Source organism: Desmodus rotundus, chromosome 7 (genome assembly GCF_022682495.2).
Source record: "Desmodus rotundus isolate HL8 chromosome 7, HLdesRot8A.1, whole genome shotgun sequence".
Taxonomy (NCBI): Eukaryota; Metazoa; Chordata; class Mammalia; order Chiroptera; family Phyllostomidae; genus Desmodus; species Desmodus rotundus.
Genome location: NC_071393.1, coordinates 63360275 through 63386021, shown reverse-complemented (window position 1 = coordinate 63386021; position 25747 = coordinate 63360275). Strand labels below are relative to the sequence as shown.

At 52.6% G+C, this 25747-nt stretch overlaps 3 protein-coding genes across 6 annotated transcripts in view; 1 reads left to right on the top strand and 2 right to left on the bottom strand.

The window, feature by feature from the left end:
• Nucleotides 1-3148: 3148 nt before the first annotated feature.
• Nucleotides 3149-4045, top strand: PSMB11 (proteasome subunit beta 11). The gene has a single exon (XM_024556078.2). It carries the CDS (start codon nt 3149-3151, stop codon nt 4043-4045), a length of 897 nt encoding a protein of 298 aa, XP_024411846.2.
• A 3643-nt stretch (nt 4046-7688) lies between these two features.
• CDH24 (cadherin 24) lies at nt 7689-18125 on the bottom strand. 3 transcript variants are annotated; one of them, XM_053928887.2, is made up of 14 exons: nt 17514-18125; nt 15723-16026; nt 15251-15545; nt 14942-15061; nt 14702-14869; nt 14371-14558; nt 13714-13967; nt 12635-12771; nt 10286-10407; nt 10093-10204; nt 9602-9850; nt 8668-9063; nt 8078-8130; nt 7689-7991 (listed from the first exon to the last, which is right to left on the bottom strand). In XM_053928887.2, exons 2-14 carry the CDS (start codon nt 15921-15923, stop codon nt 7716-7718), a joined length of 2571 nt encoding a protein of 856 aa, XP_053784862.1. In that variant the 5' UTR covers nt 15924-16026; nt 17514-18125; the 3' UTR covers nt 7689-7715. The 3 variants fall into 3 exon arrangements, with proteins under 3 accessions (XP_053784862.1, XP_045048259.2, XP_053784863.1); XM_045192324.3 differs by lacking the exon at nt 8078-8130 and having other exon boundaries at nt 8732-9063; XM_053928888.2 differs by lacking the exons at nt 7689-7991; nt 8078-8130 and having other exon boundaries at nt 8973-9099; nt 17514-18124.
• Nucleotides 18126-18469: 344 nt separating this feature from the next.
• ACIN1 (apoptotic chromatin condensation inducer 1) overlaps nt 18470-25747 on the bottom strand; it is a 30577-nt gene continuing 23299 nt past the window's right edge. For both annotated transcript variants that reach the window (XM_024556881.3, XM_024556890.4), the window contains 10 exons: nt 24128-24170; nt 22924-23057; nt 22673-22825; nt 21999-22140; nt 21531-21676; nt 21099-21206; nt 20854-20961; nt 20351-20675; nt 20143-20243; nt 18470-19400 (listed from right to left, as the gene is read on the bottom strand). In XM_024556881.3, the coding sequence (XP_024412649.3) occupies nt 19074-19400; nt 20143-20243; nt 20351-20675; nt 20854-20961; nt 21099-21206; nt 21531-21676; nt 21999-22140; nt 22673-22825; nt 22924-23057; nt 24128-24170 (1587 nt within the window). In that variant the 3' untranslated portion in view covers nt 18470-19073. The remainder of the gene's footprint in view (nt 19401-20142; nt 20244-20350; nt 20676-20853; nt 20962-21098; nt 21207-21530; nt 21677-21998; nt 22141-22672; nt 22826-22923; nt 23058-24127; nt 24171-25747) is intronic.

The window sequence follows — 25747 nt, the reverse complement described above, 5'->3', positions numbered from 1 at the left end:
AACTCAGCCACCTTCCCTTCCTCAGCAAATTCTGCATGCGTTGTATTTTTAATGCTGAAATTTGGCAACTATTTTCAAGCCCAGCACTAGAACGTAATGAAGCAGAAGATCCTTATCTGTGTCTCACACTTGGTTGGTATTTAGCAGGTATTATTTTTCAGTCACCTGTGCAATGCAACTAGTCCTCTTACTGACTTCTCCCAATGGTTCTTTTACTCCGACACTAATAACATTTGTATTTCTCTTAAGGCACTTTTACATTTTCCCTAGTTATATGGAGATCTCAAAAGGGGAGGTACAAATGATTGGTGCTGCTGTTGGTGGGAATGTAAATTGGAACAGCCACTATGGAAAACAGTGTGAAGGTGCCAGAAAATAATAAAAATAGAACATATGATCCAGAAATCCTACATCTGGGTATTTATCTGAGGGAAATGAAATCACTATCTTGTAGAGATATCTGCAACCCACTGTTCATTGTAGCATTATTCACAGTAGCTAAGACCTGGAAACAACTATATAGAGAGAATATTATTCAGCCATACAAAAGAAGAAAACTTTGTCATTTACAACAACATGAATGAACCGTCAGAGCATTATACTAAGTGAAATAAGTCAGACAGAGGAAGACAAATACTATATGATCTTACTTATGTGAACTCTAACAAAGCCGAACTCAGAGAAACAGAATAAAGTGGTGGTTGCCAGGGGCAGGGGTTAGGGAAGTGGGGAGATATTGGTCAAAAAGTATAAACTTTCAGTTATGAGGAATAAGTTCTGGGATATCTAATGTACAGCATTAATGATACTATGTTTTATACTTGAAAGTTGCTAAGAGAGTAGATTTTAAAATGTTCTCACAGTAACAACAATAACAAAAATGGTCATTATGTGCAGTGAAGGATGTTAACTAACCATGTTGTGGTAAACATTTTGCAATATATATGTATCAAATCATCACATTGTATACCTTAAGCTTACACTATGTTATATGTCGTTTATATCTCAATAAGGTGGTGAGGGGAGGAAAATGATAAATGCTGTAAGTTCACAGGTGGGAGAGGAGGTCAGTATAGATCAGGGTGAGGTTGGGGATCCAGGAAGCCTTTGCCAAGGAGGTCTGGATTCATTTCCCTAAGTGCCAGTGGGGTCCCATTGCTCCTGAAACCCACAGGCTCTTCTCTCTCTACCCACATCTGGGAAGAATTTTCAGACTAGGTGGTACTAAGCCAGATTTTGAAGGATAGGATTCAAATAAATGAAGGGAAGGTGGGTGATAGTGTGAAAAGAGGTTGTGGTGGATGGATTAGGACTGGACCACAGTAGGGCTTAAATTCCAGCCTGGGGTGGAGAGTTGGTTTGGATTTGATCTTGTAGTCCTTCAAGGTCTCTTAGTAGAGGAAACACAGGATTTGAGTGATACCTTAGGAAAAAATGTCACTGTGGAAGATAAGATTAGATGGGGAAATTGGAGGGTGGCCAATTATGAGGCCATTCTACTGTCCAGATCTGACTTGACAATGGTCTGACCTAGGGAGGTGGCCATCCATCCATATATAAAGGGTCTAAGACTACCCTGGCTGGTGTGGCTCAGTGGATTGCGTGCCAGCCTGCAAACCGAAGGGTCGCTGGTTCAATGTGGGCCAGGTCCTCGGTGTGGGGGTTGTGCATAGAGGCAACCACACATTGATGTTTCTCTCCATCTCTTTCTGTCTCTTTTTCCTTCCCTTCCCCTCTCTAAAAATAAATACATAAAAATCCTTTTTAAAAAAGAGTCTAAGACTTACTTAGTTTTTAGAAAGAGGAGACATTCTCATCTCTTTAGTAAGATTTCCATGTGGTCCTACACAAAAGAAGGGCGAAGAACTGGTTGGACATTAGTGTTACCTCCTGGTTTCTCCAGTCTTCCCATGACATATTTACATTTGCCCTTTGAACTGAGACCCCAGGTAACTATGATACCACGGCCCTACCATTGTGACGTCTGGAGGGTCCAGGCTCTTTCCTTTGTGTGTGGGTCTGTTTCCTTGAATAAACCCATTCCCATAGCACCCCTTTGAGCTGCAATGTTTAGTAAAATATACTCCACGTGGTGCTAGAAGTAGTTGCAGCTTGTCACTCTGCTCTTGTCTACTTAGTCTTTCTGAAGAGCCGTCAGGGTTCACCATCCTTATCCCCTTGACCACACCTGGTTGGTCTAAGACTTAGACTCAGCATTATGGGGTCAAAGTCAGTTGTTTCTCCTGCCTGGGAACTATGAACCAATCTCTTGTCATTGGGAACTATGGGGCAGAGGGGAACCAGGAGAGAGAAGGTCATCAGAATTTTTCCAGCTATATACTCAGAACTATGTAACACAAGTAGAGAAGCTGTACTGCTGGCGAACCATCAGGAACGCCATCTTTGTGTGCAGATGGAGATTCATATTCACCCTCAAAGCAGAAGGGAAAGAGAGCTCCAGGTGAAAATTTCCCTGACCCCTGGCCCCTCAGTACCCTGCCTTTCCAAAAGGTATTTGTACTTCTCCACCCCAAACCCTCACCCCTAGGGCTCTCTTGTTCTTTTCTCTTTTGTCCTTGTCTCAGTCCATTTCTCTTTTCCCACCTTGACCGTGAGGTGAAAGTGTGAGTTGAGGGAGCATCATAGTTCCCTGGCCCCATACCTCTGAGGAAGGAACCCCGTATTTAGAACTCCTGTCTCGATGGGGCCACAGCACCCTGTTCTGACTACTTTAGATCTCTGGTGTGTGTTTATTTCTCCTCCTAGGCTGGGAGATTGTTCAGGGCAGGGACAGGAAAGACAAGAGGAACCTAGCTCTGATCCTTTCATTTGCACTTCCTTTCCTTGGGTGGAGGATGACAGACAGGAGACTCCTGGGGTGAAGCTAAGATGTGTCAGGGGCAGCGTCTTCCCAGTGCTGGAGACTCTGTCTTGTCTCCCCTCAGTGGTCCTCTGAGAAGGAGGGGGCTTCTCCAACAGCCAGACCCTAAGCCTTATTTGGGGTTAGGGAGAAGTGAAGCCACAAATCACATGCCTTCCTTGCCAATTCTGGCTGCAGCCAAGCTTTTCCTTAGCGTCCCTCTTCCCTTACTTGACCCAGCTCACAAATCTTTGTCCTGCCACTTCTCAGCTTCACTCAGCCCCAGGGATGGCTCTGCAGGATGTGTGCAAGTGGCAGGCCCCTGACATCCAGGAGCTATCACCTCACATGTCTCAGGCCGGTGGCTGGGCTGTGCCCTGGGCCTGTGACCCTCCAACCTTCTTGCAGATCCAGGGCCCCAGGCTGGCTCATGGCACCACCACCCTGGCCTTCCGCTTCCGTCATGGAGTCATTGCTGCGGCTGACACCCGGTCCTCCTGCAGCAACTACGTGGCATGTCCAGCCTCATGCAAGGTCATCCCTGTCCACCAGCACCTCTTGGGCACCACCTCTGGCACCTCCGCTGACTGTGCCACATGGTACCGGGTGTTACAGCGGGAGCTGCGGCTGCGGGCACTGAGGGAGGGCCAGTTGCCCAGTGTGGCCAGTGCTGCCAAACTCTTGTCAGCCATGATGTCCCACTACCGGGGGCTGGATCTGTGTGTGGCTACTGCCCTGTGTGGCTGGGATCGCTCAGGCCCTGCCCTCTTCTATGTCTACAGTGATGGCACCCGCCTGCAAGGGGACATCTTCTCTGTGGGCTCTGGGTCTCCTTACGCCTATGGCGTGCTAGACCGTGGCTACCGCTACAACATGACCACTCAGGAGGCCTACACCCTGGCTTGCTGTGCCGTGGCCCATGCCACCCACCGTGATGCCTACTCTGGGGGTTCTGTAGACCTCTTTCATGTGCGAGAGAGTGGGTGGGAGTACGTGTCACGCAACGATGCCTGGGTGCTGTACTCAGAGCTGCAGAATCTTCCGGAGCCGGAGGAACAAGAGGAGGCGGCCAGCCAGGCCCATCCTGAATCTGCCACCCCCCACAGAGCTGGTGAAGGTGGAGAACTCTCTGTAGGACTGGTATCAGGAGACTCCGGACTCCCCACAGAGACTGATACTCTGTAAGAAGTGGCAGGACTTGGGGGTCCTAGTGCAGGGAGTGGGTGGAGGACAGGGTGTGAGCAGCATCACAGCATCTGGCTCCAGCCCTAGTGGGTGGCTGGTTGCATTTGTTCCAAGTCCATCTCTTTCTGCCTCCCAGAACTATTGATGGTTCTGCCCAGTGTGTTCCTATTGACACCCAATAGATTGGTCCAGCCCCCTTCTCATTGCCAAGTCCTTCTTTCAGCAAAACCTTACTGCGTGCCTGCTGTGTGCAAGATGCTGTGCGCCAGATGCTGTGCTAGGTGCTAGGCCCTCTTTAATTGCCATCCTCTTTTCTGCTTTTTCCACCCTATCCCCAGTCTTCCTTCTTTCTCTCATTTTAGTCCTCATCTCAGCTTCAGAGTCTGTCATTTTCTCAGCTCAGTGAGGTGGGATAGCCAAGGAGGAAAATGAGGTGGGGAGTATTCCAAAGGGCCCAGGCTGGGAGAGGCAGGGCAGTGCATTGCGGACCCCTGGTGGGTGGTGATGGGCTTCTCATCTGCTCTCCTCTGCCCCCCCCCCCCATTCTAATGACTATAATGATTAATCCTTTACTGAGTGCAGTTCTCATGGTAACTCTTTGAGGGAAAAATTATCCTCACTTTACAGAAGAGGAAGCCTTGCCTGAGGTCACACAGTAAGTGGCAGAGGTGAGGCTTGGACCCAGAACTGCTCTAGAGCAATCCTTTAGCAGGCTTCCCCTCCCATGTCCTCTCCCTGACTTTCCTCTCTGCCACCAGAATAGAGCCCCGCAGGCATCTGGGGAGGGAGGTGGGGGAGAGTAGCTTCGCCCAGCCCATGCCTGGTGGCCAGGGGTGACTGAACCCAGAGGATCCTGAGGGCTTAGAGGGGTGAGCCCACGGAAGCTGCCCCCCACTGAGCCTCCTGTGCCCTGCCTGCCAGGGCCTGGAGCCATCGCCACAGCTCACTGGTGCACTGCTCTTTGGGGTATGTCATTGCTGCTGCCAGACTTCTCCTCCTTTCTTCCTTTCCTACTTCCTTCTTCTCTTTGCCTGCTTTCCAGCCTCTCCTTCCTGTAGCTCCTTCTGGGAAATGCAGAAAACAGGGAGGTGGCTGTGCCCATGGGAATTGTCAGGTTAGCACGTCTTCTGCCCTTCCTGGCCCCTCCTCCCTTGTGAGCCCAGATTTGGAGATGCAGGCTGACATCTCTCAGCCCCTCCCCTCCCCAGGAAAAGTCAGGGAGAAAGCACAATTAGCCAAGAGATGGGGCCTGAAGGAAGGTTGCTGAACCTTCGTTCTCTCATCCCACTCCTCCTAGCCTCCAGCCCATCCCTGAGTTCCATCCCTGAACTGAGGTGCTGGCTGGACAGAGGAAACCTCCAGGCTCTGGCCTTCAGGGGATGAATGGGGAGGAGGGAGGAAAGATCAGGAAGCCCTAGGAAAGAGAGCAGTAGAGGCAGAGAAGAAATTGCGGTGGGGAGGAGGAGCCACAGAAAGATGCCCAGTACAGCAGGAGTAGCCTTTGAGCCAGGGTCCAGAATCTAGCCAGTGGCCTCTACAGCAACCTATCTTCACCCCTCTCCCATTCTTCAGGCTCAGGAAAGGAGAGGTGGGACTCTGGAAAGGATAGCAGGAGGTCACGGATCCTGGCCAGCCTAGTCCTGGAGTGTTTGATGGACTCAGGCACAAAGGTGCATCTCCATGTGCAGCGATGTGCGTGTGTCCTGGTGTGAGTGATTCAGGATAGGTATGTGTGAATGTGGCGGGTGATATATGAGTGGTTCCTGTGTGCACAGACAGGAGACAGACTGGAGAAGGCGCAACGCCTAGATATGGAAAGCAGCCCCTTATTGGGGAGAATGCCAGGCCTTGTCACTTCTTTTGGGAAAATGCTTCAGAGTAAAGAGGGGCTGGGGTCAAGGCTCCTCCCACCAGTCCACTACTTCTGTGAAAAATGCAGGGAATAGCAGAGCCCGAGATTGCAACCTGAGCCCAGCCAAAGGTTTTCCGTGAACTGCATGTAGCTCATTCCCCAGGGATGTTCTGCGCCTCCCCACTTCCCATAAACTGGGAGGGAAGGATGGAATCCAGACAAAGAGGGCAGAACAGGAGAATCCTTCTCCTCCTTTTTTTTTTTTTTTTTTGAGAGACAGGAAGGCACAAAGAGAGGGAGAGAAACATCAATTGGTTGCCTCTCATATGTACCCCAACTGGGATCAAACCCACAACCTAGGCATGTGCCCTGACCAGTAATTGAACCAATGAACTTTTGCTTTCCAGGATGCCCAGCCAGAGCCACTTTGTCAGGGTGGCAACCCTCCTTCTTGCATCACCCCTTTTCTTTTTGTCATGTTCCCGCCCTTATTCACTCCTTTGACAGCTTCTGTCCTTCCAGATGATGAGGTATTTGAGACCAGAGATAAGGGTCTTGCTGACAAACCTGTTTCCCTATGTCCCATTTTTTTTCCTCTCTAAATTTAGTGAGTTGGGGGGGACCAGAGGAGGGTGCTAGGAAAAGCTGGAAGAAAAGGCAAAGGTGTGCATCCATGTCAGAGCGCCCCTCACTACCTAAAGTGGCCCATGGTCAGTATCTCCTATTCTCCATTTATTCCTGAAGAGTTAATGTAGATATTGGGGTGAGACCAAAGGGGTAAAGGTCTGGCCCATCCTCCCCTGAACTGGAAGACCTTGTTCCTAACACCTATGTGGTATGCTGCCTCCTGAGGCCTTCAGGGAACAGACAGCCTGCTCTTGTACCAGCCATGGAGCGATCAGGGGTCCAGTTCCAGGCTTCAGCAGAGGAAATAACTCCAGCACTGGAGCAAGGGTCCTTGTTGTCCCATCACCTGGTTGTCCTCATCAAGCAGGTGTGGAAGGTATGAGGGAACACGTCTTCCCATTGATGCAGCTTTCCCTGATTGCCAGCACCCCCCCACTTTGTGGGGCTGGGGCACAAGGACCTGTCCTGACTCAGCTATTTGAGTCTACAGGATGCCTGCCTGCAGTTAGCAGGCCTGGGGCTCGTGCTGATTCCTGAGTGGATCTCTTCTCTGTTTAGGGAGTGGGCATTGAGAGATGCTGGCTGCTCCTGCTCACCTCCCACCTGTTAGCTTTGATTCTGCCTCCCTGGTCCTCTCCTTCCCTCCTTCCTCCTTGAAGTGCTCCATGAAGAATAAGGGACTAGGGAGAAATAAAGGTGGGGGCAGCAGGCCCAGATTCAGTGGCCTACCCTTTCCTCAATGGGCACCACAGGCCCCAAGAGAGACTGGTTTGCCCTACCCCCTGCATTTTTTTCTCAGTCTGGAGTCCCTCTTCCTTTCTTCTCCTCTTCTCTTCTCCGTAGCCCTCACCTTCTACTTCTTCCCACCCTCTCCTCTGGCCATCTCCCTACATCTCCCTCCTCTCTTCTCCCTACATCTTAATTTCTTTGGACAGTTTGAGAACAATGGGGAACTCAGAGAGCTGGTGGTGGGAGTGGGGCACTTACTCCCTGAATGGAACCAACCCAAACCCTCCTCTATCTAGAGGGACTTGGACTGGAACGTCCCCCAAGGGAGGAAAAATGAACCAGAGGGAATACGCTTAGGTAGGCCTCTCCTCTTGCTCTTTGGTACAGTAAAGCTCCATATAGAAACCTGAGTGCAGAACAGGGCTCTAGCTTTACAAAATAAAGTGTTTGTTTATTATGAAATTAGAGATGGAGGCCCCTCCCTTTCCTCCCTCTTTCCTCTTCCCCAGCTACCTTTCCCTTTCCTTCCCCTGGGGCCTGGGAAGCACACAAGACAATGCCCAGAGCTGGGATGCCAATAGCTGGGCAGAGCTCCAGGGAAGCAGCCAAGTGGTGGTGGTGGTGGGGGGGGCGCGGCTGGAGCTCTCCCCTGGGAGGTGGGCTGGCACCCCCTCTCTGCTGGAGGCCAGTAGAGCCAGGATGAGGCCATGAGTGATGGATGGAACCATGCAGGAAGGTCTGCAAAAATTGGAGAGCCTAGTTAGTGAGTGAGTCGGGGGTGGGCTTCAGGCCACCCATGCCCCACACAATCCAGGGGCACTGACCTGGGGCAGAATATCCCCTGCAGGAAGATGGGCAGCAGTGGCTGGAAGTGTCTCTTGCTTTTGGGATGAACGGAAAAAAACCAAAATCCTCAGGGACCCAGAAATAGGGGGCAGATGGGGGCAGGAAACAGACACAGAGCATGTGTGTGGGGGCAAGGGAGACAGAGAGAGCATGTATAAGAGACTTAGAACCGGACAGACAAAAGCAGAGCCACAGATAAGGTGGAATCACAGTGACAGAACAGAGATTCGGAGTCAGAGCCACACAATGGAGACCCAGACAGTGTTACAGAGACAGAGATCCCTGGAGAGGACACAGAAGACTCAGGAAGAGGGAGGTGAGAAGGTTGCTCTGGGGGAGCTGGGAGGAGGAACACAGGCATGGGAAAGAGGGTTGGGGGCCCTGGGCTGCTGCCGCCTGCTCGGACCCTGGGGCTCACTCAGAGGGCCTGTGTGGGCTACCGCACCTTGGACAGCAGGGCAGCCTGGCTCTCAGGGGGCTGGGAGCTCCTTGGCCCCGTATAGCTCAGCCAGGGTGTGGAAAAGCGGCCCCCAGTCGTCCAGCGGCTCTGCGGGGCCCAGGGTGCCACCTGCCTCGGAGCCCAGGGAGCTGAGGGAGCCACAGGACGAGCCCCGGCCCTCGTAGCCATACACCTGCACTGAGTCATAGGGCGGCACGCTGGGGTCCTCGTCTGCCTCGTGGAGCCGCAGTGCCAGGAGCTGTGCCACATCAGCGGGGCCGGGAGGCCGGGGCTGGCGCTGTGCCTGGGCCCGTGGTAGCACATCACGGCGCCCGGGGGGAACAGGGGCTGGCAGAGCCGCAGCGTTGGGGTTCTGAAGGGCACTGATGTCAAAGGCCTCCGTGTCCTCTTCTCCGCCGCCCTCATCGTCGTAGGTGATGATGTTTTCCCGGACATCCTCCTCCTCCAGCACCATCAGGGCTTCCTGCTTCTGGTGCCGCAGGGCCACGAAGAGTACCACCAGGGCTGGGGGAGAGGCCACACAGGGGCTGAGTCAGCAGCCTGGGCAGACAGAGGGTTGGGTGACAGAGGAGGCAGTGTGGCCTAGGGGTGGCAAGCCCTAGGTTTGACACCTGGCAAACCTCCTGTGACTCCAGACTTCACCCCTTACATGCTGTGTGAGCATGGGAAGTTGCCCAGCTTCTCCAAACCTCTTTGACTCTTAGACTGATTACTGGTATGGAAAACAGGGAAAGCATTTACCAATTAGGGTTGTGGAAAGAATGAAATGGAATACCACAGGTGATGTGCCCGGTGCCACACGTGGCCCAGAGTCAGGGCTCAATAAACAGTTTCTATGGCTTGTTACTGTCATTATGGACCAGCAGGTCAGGGATATGAGGCCAGAGCTTTTTCTCTTGGATGCACCAGCCAGTGGGACGATCCAGGCACAAGGGTTCCTGTAAAACCTAGGGTGGATTCCCCTATGTCCAGGATCCTGATTCCTCTCCACATTCCCAAACACTTGGACCCCACATCTGTGTCCCATTGTGGCCTGACTCACCAAGCAGGGTGCCTACGCAGGTGATGATGGCAAGCAGGGCCCCAGTGCTGAGCCCGGCAGGTGAGAGCTGAGCCTCAGGTCGGCAGGATGCCACAGAGCCATCGGGCCGGCAGTGGCACATGCTGACAGTCACGGTGGCAGTACTGCTCAGTGCTGGGGTCCCCCAGTCCCATAGTTCGATGGGAACCAGGTAGGGGGCCTGGCGGGGTGGAGCAGGACGAGAGGGCAGCAGCAGGCTGGCAGAGCCATCTGAGGGAGAGGGAAATTGTGAGGGAATCTTCTGGGACATTTTCCCAGTAGGGTCAGTCTGGCCCATGGAGATAGCTTCCCATGGGGAAGGTTTACAATCAACAAACATGAGCAAGTCCACATCTACTTTCTGTTAGGAGGAGGGCCCAGATATGTAGGTCGGGGTCAGGCAGGCTGGACTGGGGTGGTGGAGGAAGAGGAGAGGAAGGCAGGCATGGGCATGGTTATAGGAGGCCACCCACCTTGGTTGTCCTGGACAGTGAAGTTTGCATCGGGGCCCAGAGGACCTTGAAGGGAGACACGGCTACTGTTGCCAGCTTCATCTCTGTCCAGGGCCCGGATGACCTGAATCAGCTGGGAGGAAAATGACAGGCCTTGTATGGAGTGGGCAGCTGGAGGTCTTGAGGTCCCAACCCCTTGGTCTCAGCAGCTCACCTGGCCAGGGGCTGCAGAATCACACACAAAGGTGTCATAGGGCTCAGCCAGCTGGGGAGCATTGTCATTCTCATCCAAGGTCTGGATGGCCACTTGCACACGGGAGGCCTGTGCGGAGCTATCTGAAGCCAGAACATGAACACATACACCCCAAACACCCACACACAACACATGTGGTGCACGGACATGGATGCCACATGCAGCATATAGTATTCACATGCAACACATGAAATATACGTGCAGTTTGTATGTAGCAAACATCACAAAATGAATGGAACACCACCAAGCACATACAACATTCATGTTGTACTCAAGATATGTACAATACACAACACACATTTAACAGGAATAGCACACATGATATACATAAACAATGACCCACATGTAGGGCACATACACCATAAATGAAGGTTAGACAGAAGTGCATACAGGTTACATTTAGACAATAGCCATGAGATGTACAAACACATGAACACCATACATTAGAAGGACACTCAGCATTTAAAACAAATACAAGATACATGAAGTGGATGTTTAGTATAAACAGTGAATATAGTATACCCCAACCCAGGGTCCAGAGAATGCATTTTCATGCACAGCATCGGTGGAAGGATACACACATGGACACACACACATGGGCGCGCACGCACACACACACACACCATGCCTCATCAGAAGTCTGGAAGGCTGTGTGTGGTACAGCAATGAGCATCACTTAGCATTGACCTTGGGAAGGGAGGAGCTATATGATGCACAGGGTGCAGAGTCAGGCTGGCCTGGGCACCATAGGCAGATACAGGCCCCTCTTCCCACATCCCTGCATCAGGTGGCTCCCACCATTACCCTGCCTTGCTCTTCACTGCTGGGGTACCCAAGAGAGAATGAAAAATGTGCACCCCTGCCCACCTTAGTGCTCACCTCTCCTAGGCTGGTTCCTTTAGTCTCTCCCCACTGGCAGGCCCTGAAGGCTGCAGCCTGGCAAGGAGGCTAAGTGGACTGCCTGGCTAAAGGTTTGGGACACCCCAGAGACAGGATGGGGCAGGGACCCATTCCTTCACCGCAGTAGGGGCCCAGAGTCTGCTAGTCGGTACTGAGCTTCCGAGGGGCGGAGAGCAGAACTTGGCAGAAGGTTGAGAAGAGAGTGAGGGGAAGCACACACATACACATAGTCAGTTACATATATACAGGCAGCCACAACACACAGGCCACTCACAGACAGACACGCATACACTACCACATAACACACTGCTGCATGGACATAACAAACCTACACGCGTCCAGCTGAATACATATGACAGCAGTGTGGTGAGGGAGAAAGCTCAGACTCTGCAGCCTGCTCCACCACTTCATCTCTCTGCGACCTTGCGAAGTTATTTAACTACCTTTTATTTGAGTTTTCTCATTGTAAAAGGGGGAAATAACCACACCTCCCTCATAAACTTATGGTGATGATTAAGTGAATAAGCCCACATTTGGTGCTGAGACCAGCACCTGATACACAGTAAGTAATATGTTATTATTACCTGTTCACAAACACTCACATACACAACAGACACAACCAGCTCTGTGTACTTGTCACTGTACACATTCAGTTATACACATGCTTAAATCGTGTAAATATAATCCTACACACTCAATTCTATAAAGTTATAGATATGTACCCACATACATGTGTATGCACATGTGACTTCCACACACATGGAATCACACACACATAGGTGCGTAGCACACACACACACGCGCTCTTTACTGACATGTACAAACATCCCCACGTACAGTGGCAACCCCCACAGACAGGACACAGTGCGTGTGGACACCCTCAGACATGAGCAGGTGTGCTAAGGGGAGACTGATGGAGGGGAGGGGCCTGCTCTCCTCCATGAGCCTGAGCTGCCCAGAGAGAGGCAGCTGAACCACGCAGCTGGTGACCGGGTCCTGAAAGGGGCAGGAGACGGCACCCCACAGGGCTTCCCTGGGAGTGACTGCTGTGGCTCCCCAGTCACCCCCCCCAAAGGAGGTCCCAGCCCTCCCTGGCCCCAGGCTTTAGCCGGAAGCAGAGAGTGGGCAGGACAGGGTCAGCCAGGGTGCAGGTTGGGAGCTATTTGAGGTTAGGGTTATTTTCCGGATGGGAATAGTCAGGGACAGGAGTGAACTTAAGCTCAGGAGAATGCTCTGGCAGATCTACTGTGCCCAGCCCAACCCAGCCAAGGACAGCAGGCCTGTCTCACGGTGATGATCCAGGTGGGGGACAAGGGTCCGATGGCAGTGACTTCCCTCCCTCATACCACGCTCAGGGACAGCCCCTCTGCCAAGAGGCTGCTACTTTCTCCAGGGCTTCAGATTCCTCACCGAGCTCTGTGGCCAGCACCGTGAGGTTGTGCCATACTCGAGCCTCGCGGTCCAGGGGCACAGCTGTGCGGATGGTGCCATCCTCGGGCTCAATAGAGAAGCAGCGCTCCGTGTCAGAGTGGGGGAGGATGGAGTATCTGGGGAAGACAGAGCCGAGGAGCTGGGCTGACTGGGGGCAGAGCCTCAGCTTGCTGCTCTGCCTCCCTCCCTTCTGTTCCCCTTACTGGGCCTCCTGGCTCATCTGAGTGGATGGGCCCAAGCTCCTGGGGCAGAACCTACCCTGTGCACTCAGAGCCATAACTCACACAGGGTTGGTCCCCTTAGAAGTCATCAATGTTAAATACCTGTCCTGAGACTCGGGGGACTGGGTCGCCTTAGAGTGGGAGAGACTGAAAGAGGTAGAAAGGGGGAGACACTGCTGGTCTTTCAGACTCTGGGCTCTGTTCCAGGGACCCCGGGACCCGTGTTCTAGCCCCACTTGGCCTTGGAACAGCCGTGTGACCTTGGGCAAATTGTCTAACCTTTGCTTCCTCAACTATGAAAAGGGAATGACACCAGCGCCTCCCTCAGTGCTGTGACAGGGATGCTGGCTGGGAGGTGGAAAGAGTGGCTCTTCTCTAGGCACCGTCCTGGTTTGAATCCCAGCTCTGCCACTTACTGACTGCGTGACCTTGGTCAAGTTACTTAACCTCGCAGGGCCTAGTCCCTGGAAAAACTGGTGATGAAAACACCTACTTCAAAGGGCAGATGTAAGAAGTGAACGCCAGTGGGTAAAGCATGACATACTGGGGGACTGACCACCGTGATCAAGAATCAATCACAGCCAGCAGATGAGGTTATATCTGCTGGCATTGCCACTGGGAGGCACCACTATTACCCACCCAGAGGGATGGGTGGAGAGCCTGGGAGTGTAGAGCGAGGCCTTCCAGCCTGCACCTGGCCCCAGGTCCTCAGAGAGGGAGACCTCTTCCAGGCGGCAAATGTGATTTATGGTCAAGACGACACATCCTCTCTGAGCCTAGACTGCCCCTGGGCACTTTCCCCCAGGTCTGGCCCTGCCCAGACACACCCTCACTCACCTAATCAGGCTGGCTGGCGAGTCTAGGTCAGTGGCTGAGACTTGGCCCACCAGGGTCCCAGGAGCCTTGTTCTCGGGCACTGCCAGGTGATAGGTAGCCTGGGTGAAGGCAGGTGGCTCTGGGGCATCTTGCACGGCTATGCGCACTGAGGCCACATCCTTGAAGGGCCCTCGCCGCAGGTAGGCTGGGTCAATGAGTGTGTTGGTGGCCTCCACACGGAAGGAGTAGGAGCGACGAGTCTCGAAGTCTAGGGGCTATGGTGAGGGGAGGTGGAGTGGCTGAGACATGTAGAAACCAGGGTAGGCCCAGGCTCCCAGGAGGTGGAATCCTTTCCCCACAAGCTTCCAGTGCTCAGCCCACCTCAGAGGAGAGCTGCACCAGAGGGGCAGTGGCCTTGGTGGTCAAGGGTGGGGGCAGATGACTTAGTAACTCTAGGTCTACCCCCAGCTCCATCACAGGCTTGATGTATGAAGCCTTGAGCCAATCACACCCCCTTTCTGGGCCGCGGGCCCTCATCTGAAAGGTAAGTGGATGACCATGATTTCTAAGTTCCAACATAGGTTCCTGAGTCTGTTCTAGACCAGTTATAAGGGTGTCCTAGGGAGGGCAGAAGGAGGATACGAGTGAGTGTACAAGTGTCAGCAACAGGAAGCTAACCTTTCGGATGGTGAGGAGCCCATCTCGACCCTGGGCGTCTGTGCTGATGCTGAAGGCCTCAGACCCCTCCCCATCCAGGATGCTGTAGGCCATGAGGGCGTTGTCGCCCAGGTCTGGGTCCTGGGCCCGAAGCCGGCCCACCGGGGTGCCTGGCCCAGCTGTCTCCATCACGGAGAACTGGTACAGGCCTTGAGGGTGGATGGAGGGGAGACATTTTTAGAGAGGTCCCCAGCCCTCCTTCCCCCAGCACCTCCTTCTTCTGGGGCCTGGCTGGGAGAGGGATGAGGGGGGTGGTCAAAGGCTGGCCCAGGTAGCAGCAATGGACGCTTACTCTGAGGGAACTTGGGGGGGTTGTCGTTGACATCACTGAGGGTAACCGTCACCGTAGTACTGCCCGACAGCCCCCCCATGTGGCCACCCATGTCCTTGGCCTGAATCACCACCAAGAATTCCTCTTGAGTCTCTCGGTCCATGTTGGGGATGGCAGTGCGCACAACTCCTAAGGAGAGACTCTGGGTTAGGGGGTTCCTGTTCCTGTGACTGCCCCACCGCTCCTGAACCCTACCCTCACCAGTCTGGGGGTCCACAGAGAAGAAAGGCAGGCCATCCAGCACAGTGTACACCAGCTTAGCGCTATTCCCATAGCTGGGGTCGTCGGCATCGTGAGCAGTCACCTGGATTACCGATGTCCCTGTGGGGGATCCCAGCACCCCACTCAGCAGGGGCAAGGCCGGGAGGGGAATATCAGATGAGGGGAACCCAGACATGAGCAGGAGTGAATCAGAGGATTGGGTTCTGGGGCAAAAAGCAATGGGGGAAGGAGAGGAGAGGGCACTCCAGGAGGTGGGGGGATCTGGGCGTTCAGACTTGGGGTACTCACCAACGTTGGACATCTCGGGCACTGTAGCATGGTAAGGCCCCAGGGGAAAGATGGGGGGGTTGTCATTGATGTCTTGCACCTTGATGATGAACTCTGACGGGGGCTCCAGGGGACGGTTGGAAGCTCGGTCCACAGCTTGGGCCAGTAGCACATACTGTGCCTTCTCCTCCCGGTCCAGGCTCTTGGTGACATGGATATTGCCTGTGGCCTCGTCAATCACAAACACGGTGCCAGCTCCCTCCCCGGTCAGCAGGTACTTGGTGCGGCCCTCACCCCGGTCCACATCTGAGTGCAGCTATAAGGGTCAGGGGAAAATGACGGCGGTTCCTCATAGGAACAGAAGTTCAAGAGTCTGAATCTAGGACTGGGTAGAGTGTTGGGAGTCCTGAGGGACCAAGGTCATTGCAGAAGTGATGAAGTTGCAGGGCTGGGCTACAGAGTCAGGGTACCCATGGGAGGGCTTGATCCTTACCTTGCCAATGAGGACAGGCTCTGGACCGGCATATTCCTCGATGACAAAAAACTGGTTCCACACCCAGCTCCTTCGGGTCCGCAGCAGTGCTGGTCCTGGGCCCCCCCGGGACCATGCCCAGGCCCGGGCTGGGGCTGCCAGGCGTCCCATGCAGCCCCAGCCACCCAGCCAGGCCAACAGGAGCCTCACCAGGCCCCACATGTTTGGGCTCTAGCTAGGGCTCTCTTCACTGCCCCCAGGTGCTGAGGCATGAGCTGGCTGGGGCAGAGGCCACATGTGCTGGGGCTACCCCATGGATCCACACCTGCAGGACAGGTAGCTCTTCAGGGTCAAGGAACCTTAACCCTCCACCCCACCACAGGTAGATGCTGAAGAGCCTGCCTCTAATGGACCAGACTCCCACTGCCCAGAACGCAGTCAAAGACACAGCAGACAGTCTGATCCTTTCCTCTTCCCAGGATCTGTCTGTATTCACATCCAGCCCTCCAAACTGATAAATCTCTAACCAGTCAACTCTGATTAGAGAAGCTGGGGGAGAAAACAGGACAGGGGGATGCTGGGAGGGCCTGGAACCCCAGGTGGCCCATGTCCTCTAGGGTGGGGCATGCAGCAGGGGGCTGGGGGAGATGGGGGCTACCAGAAAAGGCTTACAAACTAGGGATTGGGATTCAGGGAACTGTCTAGGGTCAGGCTGAAATAACAAGGAGTGCAGCCTAAGACAGGCTTGAGAGCCTGTGAAAAGGCCCTCCTCCCCAGAAACCTGCCCCCCAGACCACACAGCCATCTGAAGTCCTTGAAGGGGAACTGGGCTCATGAGGCAGAGTGGGGGGCCAGAGCTGAAAGAAGAGCAGTGGAGTTGGGGGTAAGACCAGGAGACTGGGGAGGAGGGAAGAGGCAGACTCAAGCTATGGACACAGTGTGACTGAGGGTGAAACCAAGGCTCATGGACTGTCCAGCAGAGACAGAGACAGAATGGCAGCGAGAAACTGAGAGATCAAAGGAAGCTGCCTGGTCTCTGAAAGGCAGACAGCAGTCACTGGTACTAGTCTGGGGAATGGGAAGGAGGGGGAAGGGGGGCCTCCTGTGTGACGGGCCCGCAGGGCAGTCCTCAGCTCTGGGCGTCAGACCAGGCCGCCAGAACTTCATTCTGGGAGAGGGGCTGATTCGGAGGGGACGCAGGAAGGGAGCTGGACAGAGGACCCTTCCCACTGTTCTCTCCTCCCTCTCCTCCTGAGGTGAGGGAACCCTCCCAGGTGTCTGTGGCTGCGCCCCTGTTCCCCCAGAGCAGACACATACCTGACAGTCCTTCCCCTCCTCAGGGAAGAGGGAAGCCAGAGGGAAGCTGGGGACTAGAGTGGGAGGCAGGACGAGAAGGAAAGGGATAGAGGAGTGGAAAACAGGATAGCAGGGAGGGAAGAGGAGAGGAGAGGGAAGGAACAGGGAAAGGAAAGGAGGGCGGGAAAAGGAAAAGAGAAAGAAAAGGAAAGGAGAGAAAGGTGGAGGAAGAAAAAGGCAAAGAGGAAGTGGAGATGGGGAAAGACAGGGCAAGGGACAGAGAGAAGGCTTGGGGACACAGAGGGTAGGGGCAGAGACGGCAAACAGGCAGAGAAGGCAGGGTGAAGACACCGAGGGAGAGGAAAATGGGGAAAAGAGGGCGGGAGGAGCGAGGGAAGAAGGGAAAGAGGTAGAGCGCGGGAGAAGGGAGACGGCAGTGGGCTCCCAGACGAGGAGCGCACTGAAGACTCCCGCAGGCTGCGGACCCCCGACCGGGACTCCAGGGCAGACCCTTACCTGGCAATGCCAAGGGGCCCAGCCCGCCCCTGTCGCCCGGTCCCGGGGGCACAGCCCTGACGCGATCCAAGCCGGCGCCGCGGCTCCGCTGCAGGTCTGAGCTGCCCCTGCGAGAACAAGGGAGCAAGACGAGGGGGCGGGGGAAGGAGGCTCCGCCTGCGGAAGAGCCAGGCGGCTCCTCGCTGCTGCGCGGGAGAGGGGAGCCCAGCCTTCCGACCCTCCCTGGCCAACCCCAGCTGAGAGGCGGGGGTGGTGCTGGGGGGCTGCCAGGCGCATACAGATGTGCTGCCCCTCCTGGGCCAGGCCCACAGCGCGCTTGGGCAGGAGGAAGTCCAGGCCATGTCTCCGGAGCTGGTTGGGAACATGCACCCTGAAGCGCCCAGCAGCCCGCATGCCCCCCACCCCCGCCCCTTCCTTATCTGGGCGAAGGGCAAGTGAGCTGTGAGGCGGAGGAATTCGGGGCCACTGCAGACACCCGGCTTGCGTTCGCAGACCAGCCTCGGGGGCTTGTACGAACCCCGGGTGCAGGACAGCGGGAGCGGGCAGGCTGGGTACGCTTCAGGACTTAATAAGGGTCCAGAGTCCGTGGGCTGGGCCTAAGAACAGGTCAGAAACCAAGGCACACCGTGGGCGGCAGTGGACCCTTTTTGGGAAGCTCAATTATAGGGGCCTACCAAGCAAGCGGCTGATGCCCCCTCGTGGCAGTTTTGGGAGGCACCTTGAAGGTGAAAAGCAGGCAGGTAACCAAGTACCTCTAGCTGGGACCCACTTGTCCCTTCCCTCCTACCCACCAGCGAGGTAGCCCTACAACTGTGGTGTGGGTAGACCCAAAGCAGAGGAGGGAGTTACTCGGATTCGGGGACGCAGCAGCCTGCACAAGCAACGCTGGCTCCAGCCATCCTCTTAAATTTGGCTCTCACCCAGGTTCTGCCCAAGGAAAGCCACTCATACACTAGTTAAAACTAAGTCAGATTTTTATTATTTTCCATAGACCACATCATTTAATAATAAAAAAAATAAAAATAAAAATTGAACAAAAGGAAAAGGTGGATATAAAGTGGAACCGGTGGGCAGGAGGCAAAGGCTACAGGACAGAAGAGACTGGGAACTGCAGGGGCCCTGGGACTCAGGAGATGCTGATTCAGCTCATAGGTGACCCAGTCCTGGCCCCAGCTGTTCCCAAGAGGTGGGAGTACCCAAAGGAGGTGGTGAGTAGTATGGAGGGAAAATGAAAGAAGTTGGGGATCCTGGCTGTTCCCCACCTCTGGGCCAACCACCTCTCTCTAACCTAGCTCTTCTCTCTCACAGACCTCAAGGGAAATGCGAGAAAGGAAAGGGCTAAATGCCAAGAGATAGGTTATGGGGTGTACGGGAGGAAGATGGCCGCTGCTCCATTTGGTATGTGCAGACAGGTGGCAGCCATACTTCAGCACTGGGCAAATGGTGGGAAAGACCCCTGGTTCCAGGGTGGTGGAGATTGTACCTATCCCTCTGTGGCCTTGTGCCCCCACCCTGGAGCAGGGTGGCTGATGCCTGCAGTTCTCCCCAGTGTTTTCCCCGCTAGCGGCGCCCACCCCGGTCCCGCACAGGTGTGCTCCGACTCCGGCTCCTGCTGTGGCGCTTGTTGTCTCTGCGGTCCCTCTCCCTGCCTCGTTCCCTGTCCCTTTCCCTATCCCTGTCTCGATCCCCCCTGTCGCGCTCGCGTTCCCTCTCTCTCTCCCGGTCCCTCTCTCGGCTATGCTCTCGCCGCTTCTCTCGCTCCAGCTGCCGGTTCCGCTCTCGCTCTGCTTCTTTCTCCCGCTCCTTTTGCTCTTCTTCTTCTTGCTCCTTTCGTCGTTTCTCCCGCTCTTTGGCCCGTTCAGCCCGCTCTGCCTCCTTCTGAACAATCTGTAGCCAGTAGAAAAGGCAGAGAATAGGTATCTCAGCCCAGCTCACATCAGCCCCACTCTATTTGCAGCTGCACCCAGTACTCCTAGCTCAGGATAATTGCTGGCTTTGCTGTTAAGCAGGGAGGGAGGGAGAGAGGGAGAGAGTGTGTGTGTAGGGTGGTTGGTGGGGGGCGGGGGGGGGGGGGGGGGAAGAAGAGCAGTAACATCTGTCCTTGTCTCAGAGCCTCAGTTCCTCTAAGTGTTCACCTTTTAATACCCACAACAGGTACTGGCACCATTCATGCCGGGCCACAGGTATTCCCTAGCTGTCTACATGTGAACAAATCTCCACTTGAGTAGTGTGAGCTTAAAATTCCCAAGAGGCCTGTTACAAAGAAACATTTAAAAAGCAAAAAACACTACGTATTGAAAAAACAGAAACGGGTAAGTTTTACAAAACAGGATTTCTCTATCTAAAATTAATTTCTAAGAAGAATGACTGGTACAGCCACCTTCCTAGGCTACGCAAACACATTTCCTGTCTTTGTGTCTACCTTCACATTCTTAGGTTTGGCTTCTCTAGGCAGACTCGTAACTGCTCCTTAAAACAGCCTCTTTCTTTCACGCTTAAGTTTTTTTCTGTATTACTCTAGGCTGTTTGTTCCCTGGGATTCCTCCTGCTGACACTCCTATGACTCTCCCCAGTGTCCATCACCCAGCCTTACTACAGCTCTGAGAAGGGCTGGAAGGCCAGCGCTCACCTGGCTGTCAGTCAGTGGGAGCCAGTAGATGCAGGGAGCTGCTTTGGTCTTGCGGAAAAGGTCATCCAGGAGCTTCGCTGGTGGTTCCTCTTGAGCTTTCTCTGACGTGGAAGAAAAGTGAGTTAGTCTTGATGCACAGGACCCTATGTCCCATCGCATTTTGTTTCCTTTCCCATACCAATGAATGTGTGTCCCCACAGCTAAGTACCTTTCTTCTCACTCTTCTTTTCTTTAGACTTCGCACGTTCCTTGCGGCGGCGGTCACGGGACCGTGATCTGGAACGGGGCCCTTCTCGAACTTTGTCTCGATCCCATTCACGCTCTGATCTAGTTCGCTCCCGCCGCTCCATTTCCCGTTCCCGCTCTGCCCACTGTTCCCGCACTGCCCGATCTTGCTCCCGCTGCTCTCCCCGGGGGTGTTGTGGTGGCTGTGTTGGGGGCGGGGGTGGAGGGTGCAGGGGCCGTGGCACCCCCTGCTCCTCTGTCTTAGTTTCAGAGGGACGGTCCACCAAGAGGCCCCGATGATAATCCAGCTGTGGGTAGAGGAAGGACAAAGATACTCAGGATGGAGATGACATCACTCCCATAGGAGCCCAGGTACCAGTGGACAGAGACTTTGGAGCCCCATGGTTCAACTAAAAGAAAGAAAGAGGGAGGAGAAAGGGAATCTCGGGAGAGGATGGCCTCTCTGCCTCTCCTTAAGTTTCTTACCTCATCTTGCTCAGCATAGTCAGCACAAAGGAATTTGGGATTGGACTGAGGCCATTTGACCCCATGTAGAGCTGTGCGGGTGGCAACTGCTTCCTCTATTGTTGAGTACTGGTGGAGGAAGGGAGAAGGCAGAAAGGTCACGATGGGTCTTTAATCTCTCCCACTTGCCACAACACCCTGAAACCTGGCCATGTTCGTCACAAGAGGGAACATGCCAGAACATGCCTGGAGTTTTTGTCCCTCACCGTTACAAAGCAATGAGATTTGATCTTGTCAATCCAGAAGGCCTCTTCCACCAGAGTTCCTGTACGTCCCAACAATTCCTTCAGTTGGCCTAAAGTGAAGGGACGAACCTGTGAACGGAAATGGAAGAACCATACTCATATAACTAATCTTAAGATTTCCCAAGCTGTTGTCATAGGAGTATAGCTTCAAAGAATGGATGAAAGCAGAGAAGTCAGAACGCTCTAGTAGGAACGAGAAGAACCCAGGCCCTCTACAAATTCTCAAGAAAACCCTGCAAGGTGATACTTTTTTCTCCCCATTTTTCAGATGAAACAGGTTGTTAGGTTAAGTAAATTCACTCAGAGTCAATGTCTCCTTAGGAGTTGAGCCTAAGTATCATGAATCCAAAGCTCAAACTCAGCAAGGCTACACTGTGGGAAACAATGACTTACCAAATTGGAGATGTGCACGATGTTATTGATCTTGCCCCGGGGTGGGGAGGGCACCTGAGCAGTTCGGACTGGATCATCAATTGTAATGGAAACTCCAGACTTCTGCTGGCTAATGGAACGTCTTGTTAAAGTATCTCCTAAAGTCACTATCAAATAGAGCACACAAATGGTTTTCAGTAGGGAGCAACATAACTACTTTCTTTTACGTTGCTCCCTACTCTTCCATCTAAACGTGCTAAGCACCTATAATGTGCCAGGTATTGTGTAGGCTAACCTCATTATGGTTCTCAAAGATTTAAACAGAGTTGAAACTAGCCCTCAAGTACAACAGCTTAACTAGTAGGAGAGGCAGAGGACAGATATGTAAGATACTATAATAAAAGGCAGGAAAACATTAAAAGAAGTCCAAATAAAGTGCTCTGGGAATTCAGGGAGCTGCACTGTTTCAATCATTAATGGTTCACCCACCTTTCTTTACTTCATGCTCCACAGGGGGAGGCAAGGCCACCTCTACTGAAACCTGGGGAGGTATAGGGGGTTCTGCTTCAGGCTCTTTTTCTTCTTCCTCTTCTTCCCTCTGCCCATTCTCCTGGCCTTCTGCAGGTACTACCTGTGAAGTATCAGATATGGAGGGATTCTTAAATACTGGCACATTCTTTTCAGCTTCTGGGTTCCTGGTGAGAGAGGGTGGTACAGTCAACCTATCATGTGCCTTCCACTAGGGGAGGATTTCATCATTAAGTTTACTTCCACCAGATCCTGGGACTATTAATGCCTCAGCTCTTCCATGAGGAAAACTAAGGCAGGAGTCTTGTAGATTTGTGCCGTATAGGATAAGAGTAAATATTTTTAGGCTTTGTGAGCCATACAGTTTTTGGTTGCAAACATTCAACTCTGACTTTATAGGGCAGGGCTGCCACAGACAAGAGTACATGGACTGGTGTTACTGTGTTCTCATAAAACTTATTATAGGCAACAGGTTGGATTTGGTAGCCCACTGACCCCTAAAGGACCAATTAATCCAACCCTCTGCAGAGATGGGAGACTTCCCCTTTAAGACTCTACCACAGTTGCTTCTCCTCAGTTGCCTGCTCTGCCTCTATTGACCACCTGCCCCCAACACAGGGGTGAAGGAGCCTTACCTGAGTGACAGTCCGGCATATTTTCAGCCCTTTGTCATGAGTCCCATCATCACCATTACGCTCTGTCTCATCCTCAGAGATTCGAGAGTCATCAGCATGAAGATCCACAACAGCCTCCTGCCCCACCAGGGGTTTGATGTCGGGGATGAGGCTCTGGGACACAGATACCCCCCCACCCCGTTACACTGGGCCCATGTCTACTCCCACCTTAACGTGTCTCATCCTCCCTTCCCTGGCTTCTCCCACCTCACCTTGAGTGATTCAGTGGTGATACTGATGGAGGGTTTCTTCTGTGTGGTGGCTGTGCTGGCTCCCCAACGCCGCTTCCGACCAGGCTGGCCCCCCTCTGTGTCACTGTTTCCAGTTGGCACCCCCTTGGTAGCTGCTGTCCCCAAGAAATAGGACCCAACACTTAAGATGGTCTCAGGCCCTCTGCTGGTTCACACCACCACACCCACAGATAGCCTCTGATTGGAATTTTACTAAAAGGTTAACTTAAGGAAATTATATTTGGGGACTGGGAAACCATGCTTCAAAATAAAAGGACTGAAGCCACTTCGACAGATGAAAACTACTCATCTCTGAAGGCAACAGGGTTGGCTGACCAGTTTAAACTTTTAGTGGTAGAAGTATGTGAAGTACTGGGGAATAAAGATTGAGGGCATGGGAATGCGGGGGGGGGGGGGGGGGGGGGGGAGGGAGACCATGATACTAAAATCTAAGTTAATTTAGATCATGATGTAAACTAATCATGCTTTAGGTTAATTTTCACACTACAGATTGGTATTTAAGTTATTAAGATCTATTATACTTTTGTCAATTTAGAGTGCCTTATTGGGAAAATGTTTAAAATGTGATTGTTTGATCCCTGGCTGGGTTGCTCAGTTGTTTGGAGCATCATCTCATACACCAAAAGGATGCAGGTTTGGTCACTGGTCAGGGCATGTGTGGGAGGCAATGGATCGATGTTTCTCTCTCTCTCCCCCTTCCCCTCTCTCTAAAATCAACAAATATATCCTTGGGTGAGGATTAAAAAATGATAAAAATAAAGATAAAATAAAGTGTTAACTGTTTGAAGTGTGGAGCAGTTTAATTTCCTCAGATGCTCTCTTAGAATAAAGCATAAACTGGTAAGCATTATATAAGAGTCCTTCAAACACACTCCTGGTTTTGAGGATTCAGATATCTGAAAGAATGCATGTAGGACTAAATAAGAAATGGTGAGACACCTCACAATCTCACTAGAGTTAGCAAAGAAATATGACTGGGGAAAAAATGATAGGGATTATCTAATGTTTTGAATTTCAAAATGGAACCAGATTTGATGGGTGGAGGTGATGGGGAAGGAGGGGTGACCCAAGAATGCCACTGAGAGAGAATAGGAGTCTACTTCTCTATGAACTCTGATTTTTATGGTATATCTTGGCCTTTACTAGGGATTGGGGTTAGACTTACAGACAACGGAGATCTTCCTCTTGAAAGATTTGGGCAGCGAACTCTGTATAGAGAAGAAGAGGGGGAAAAAAGAGAAAGAGACACACCCCACAGAGAGGGGGGGAAGGAGGTTAGATGAAGCAGTCTTAGCTTAAGCTTCAAAGACACACAGAAAGAAAGAGACAGAGACAGACAGAGACCAAAACAGAAGCGGCAAACGGCAAAAACGAAGCAGAATCAATGCAAGTTAGAGAAAAAAAATAAATAAAACCAAACATCACAGCAGGGAAAAGTCATCTAGTTCATATACCAGAACTATGTATTAGCTTAACCAGAAATAAGCTGGAAGAGGAATTCAGTAGCCTTCCAGCCCCTCAAAAGCACCAGTCATGACCCCTTCCACTGTCTCTATGGGGTGAGAGAGAGGATGCCAAGCTCAAGATGTGCCCAGAACTGGGTCACCTGGCCTCCTAGGTCTTCCTTGCTAACTCGAGGAAAACGTGAGGAAATTAAGAAAACCACACTGGGATGGCAACTTTAACAAGGTAATTGTCTTCCTTTTCTCAATGTCCAGCCTGACATCCAGTCACAGTGGCTTTGAGTCATTAAGACAGCTGACTGTCAAGACTGTCTAGACTCCCACCACACTGTGGAAAAGGACAGCCAATGCAGATGAGGTCCCTGAGCAAAGTGCCCCCAGAAAGAATTTAAAGGTATCTTTGGTAAAGGAAGGCTTTTATGAAGAACAGACTGCCCCCAAGGAGAGTCTCACACTTTCCAATCACTGGAGCTCCACTAAAACTTTACTGTTTTCTCCACAACCAGAGCTTAAGCCTTAGGGGCTCTTGCAAGGACTAGAAACTTGCAAACTTGCTTGTCAAGCAAGTTTCTGTCCCAAACACTGAGGAGGAGAAAGACTATGGACGGAGCAAAATGAGGAAGAGAGAGAAAAGGGGAATAGAGCATTTTTAGATTTAATGCTTATTTCTGGAAAAACTAAGAACCACCACCCTTCTTAAGGGCAGGGCAGTACCCTCTTGATGAAATCCCCTCTCCCCATCCACCCCCAGCCCCGTTTGTGTCATCTAACCAAGTCTCCTTGGTCTCCGTTAAGGGCGAGCCTGACCCCTAGCCAGACCGCTCTTGATGGGTAAGTTAGTGGAAAAGAAGGTCTTAATTAGAACAGGAAAAACATGAACCAAATAAATAAATCCAATAAAGGAATCAGAAAAATAAATATAAAGAAAAAAATTAAAAGATTTAAAAAAAAGAAAGAAGAAAATAAAGAGGAAAATAAACTAGGAATATGACAAATGTTCCAGGTACCATCTCACACCTGGGATCTTCAGTTCAGCCAATCGCACCTCACTGTGTACTGTATCTAGTCAACCGCCGGTCCAATCAGAATGAGCCCTCCCTGCTAGGCGCTGTGCAATTGGTGGGGGGTTGGGTTGGCAAAAATGTGGGCGCACGGCGTGGTGGTCAGCACGGCACTGCCAGAGTCCTCCCAGGGGCGCAGGGGGGGCGGGAGGGAAACGTGTGGGGGGACGCTGCCCAGTTTCCATGATGTCAAGACAGTTCACTGGTGGTGGCCAGGCTCAGCGAGGGATACAGAGGGGAAAAGGGGCAGAGACATCAGTC

What these genes read in the sequence shown, in the direction of transcription:
- PSMB11 (XM_024556078.2), top strand. Translation starts at nt 3,149, where the DNA reads ATGGCTCTGCAGGATGTGTGCAAGTGGCAGGCCCCTGACATCCAGGAG.
- CDH24 (XM_053928887.2), bottom strand. Translation starts at nt 15,923, where the DNA reads ATGTGGGGCCTGGTGAGGCTCCTGTTGGCCTGGCTGGGTGGCTGGGGC. An exon ending in GCCCGAGATGTCCAACGTTG is followed by an intron (nt 15,062 to 15,250) that starts GTGAGTACCCCA and finishes GATCCCCCACAG; the next exon opens with GGACATCGGTAATCCAGGTG. An exon ending in GGCTCCTCACCATCCGAAAG is followed by an intron (nt 13,968 to 14,370) that starts GTTAGCTTCCTG and finishes CCCTCACCATAG; the next exon opens with CCCCTAGACTTCGAGACTCG.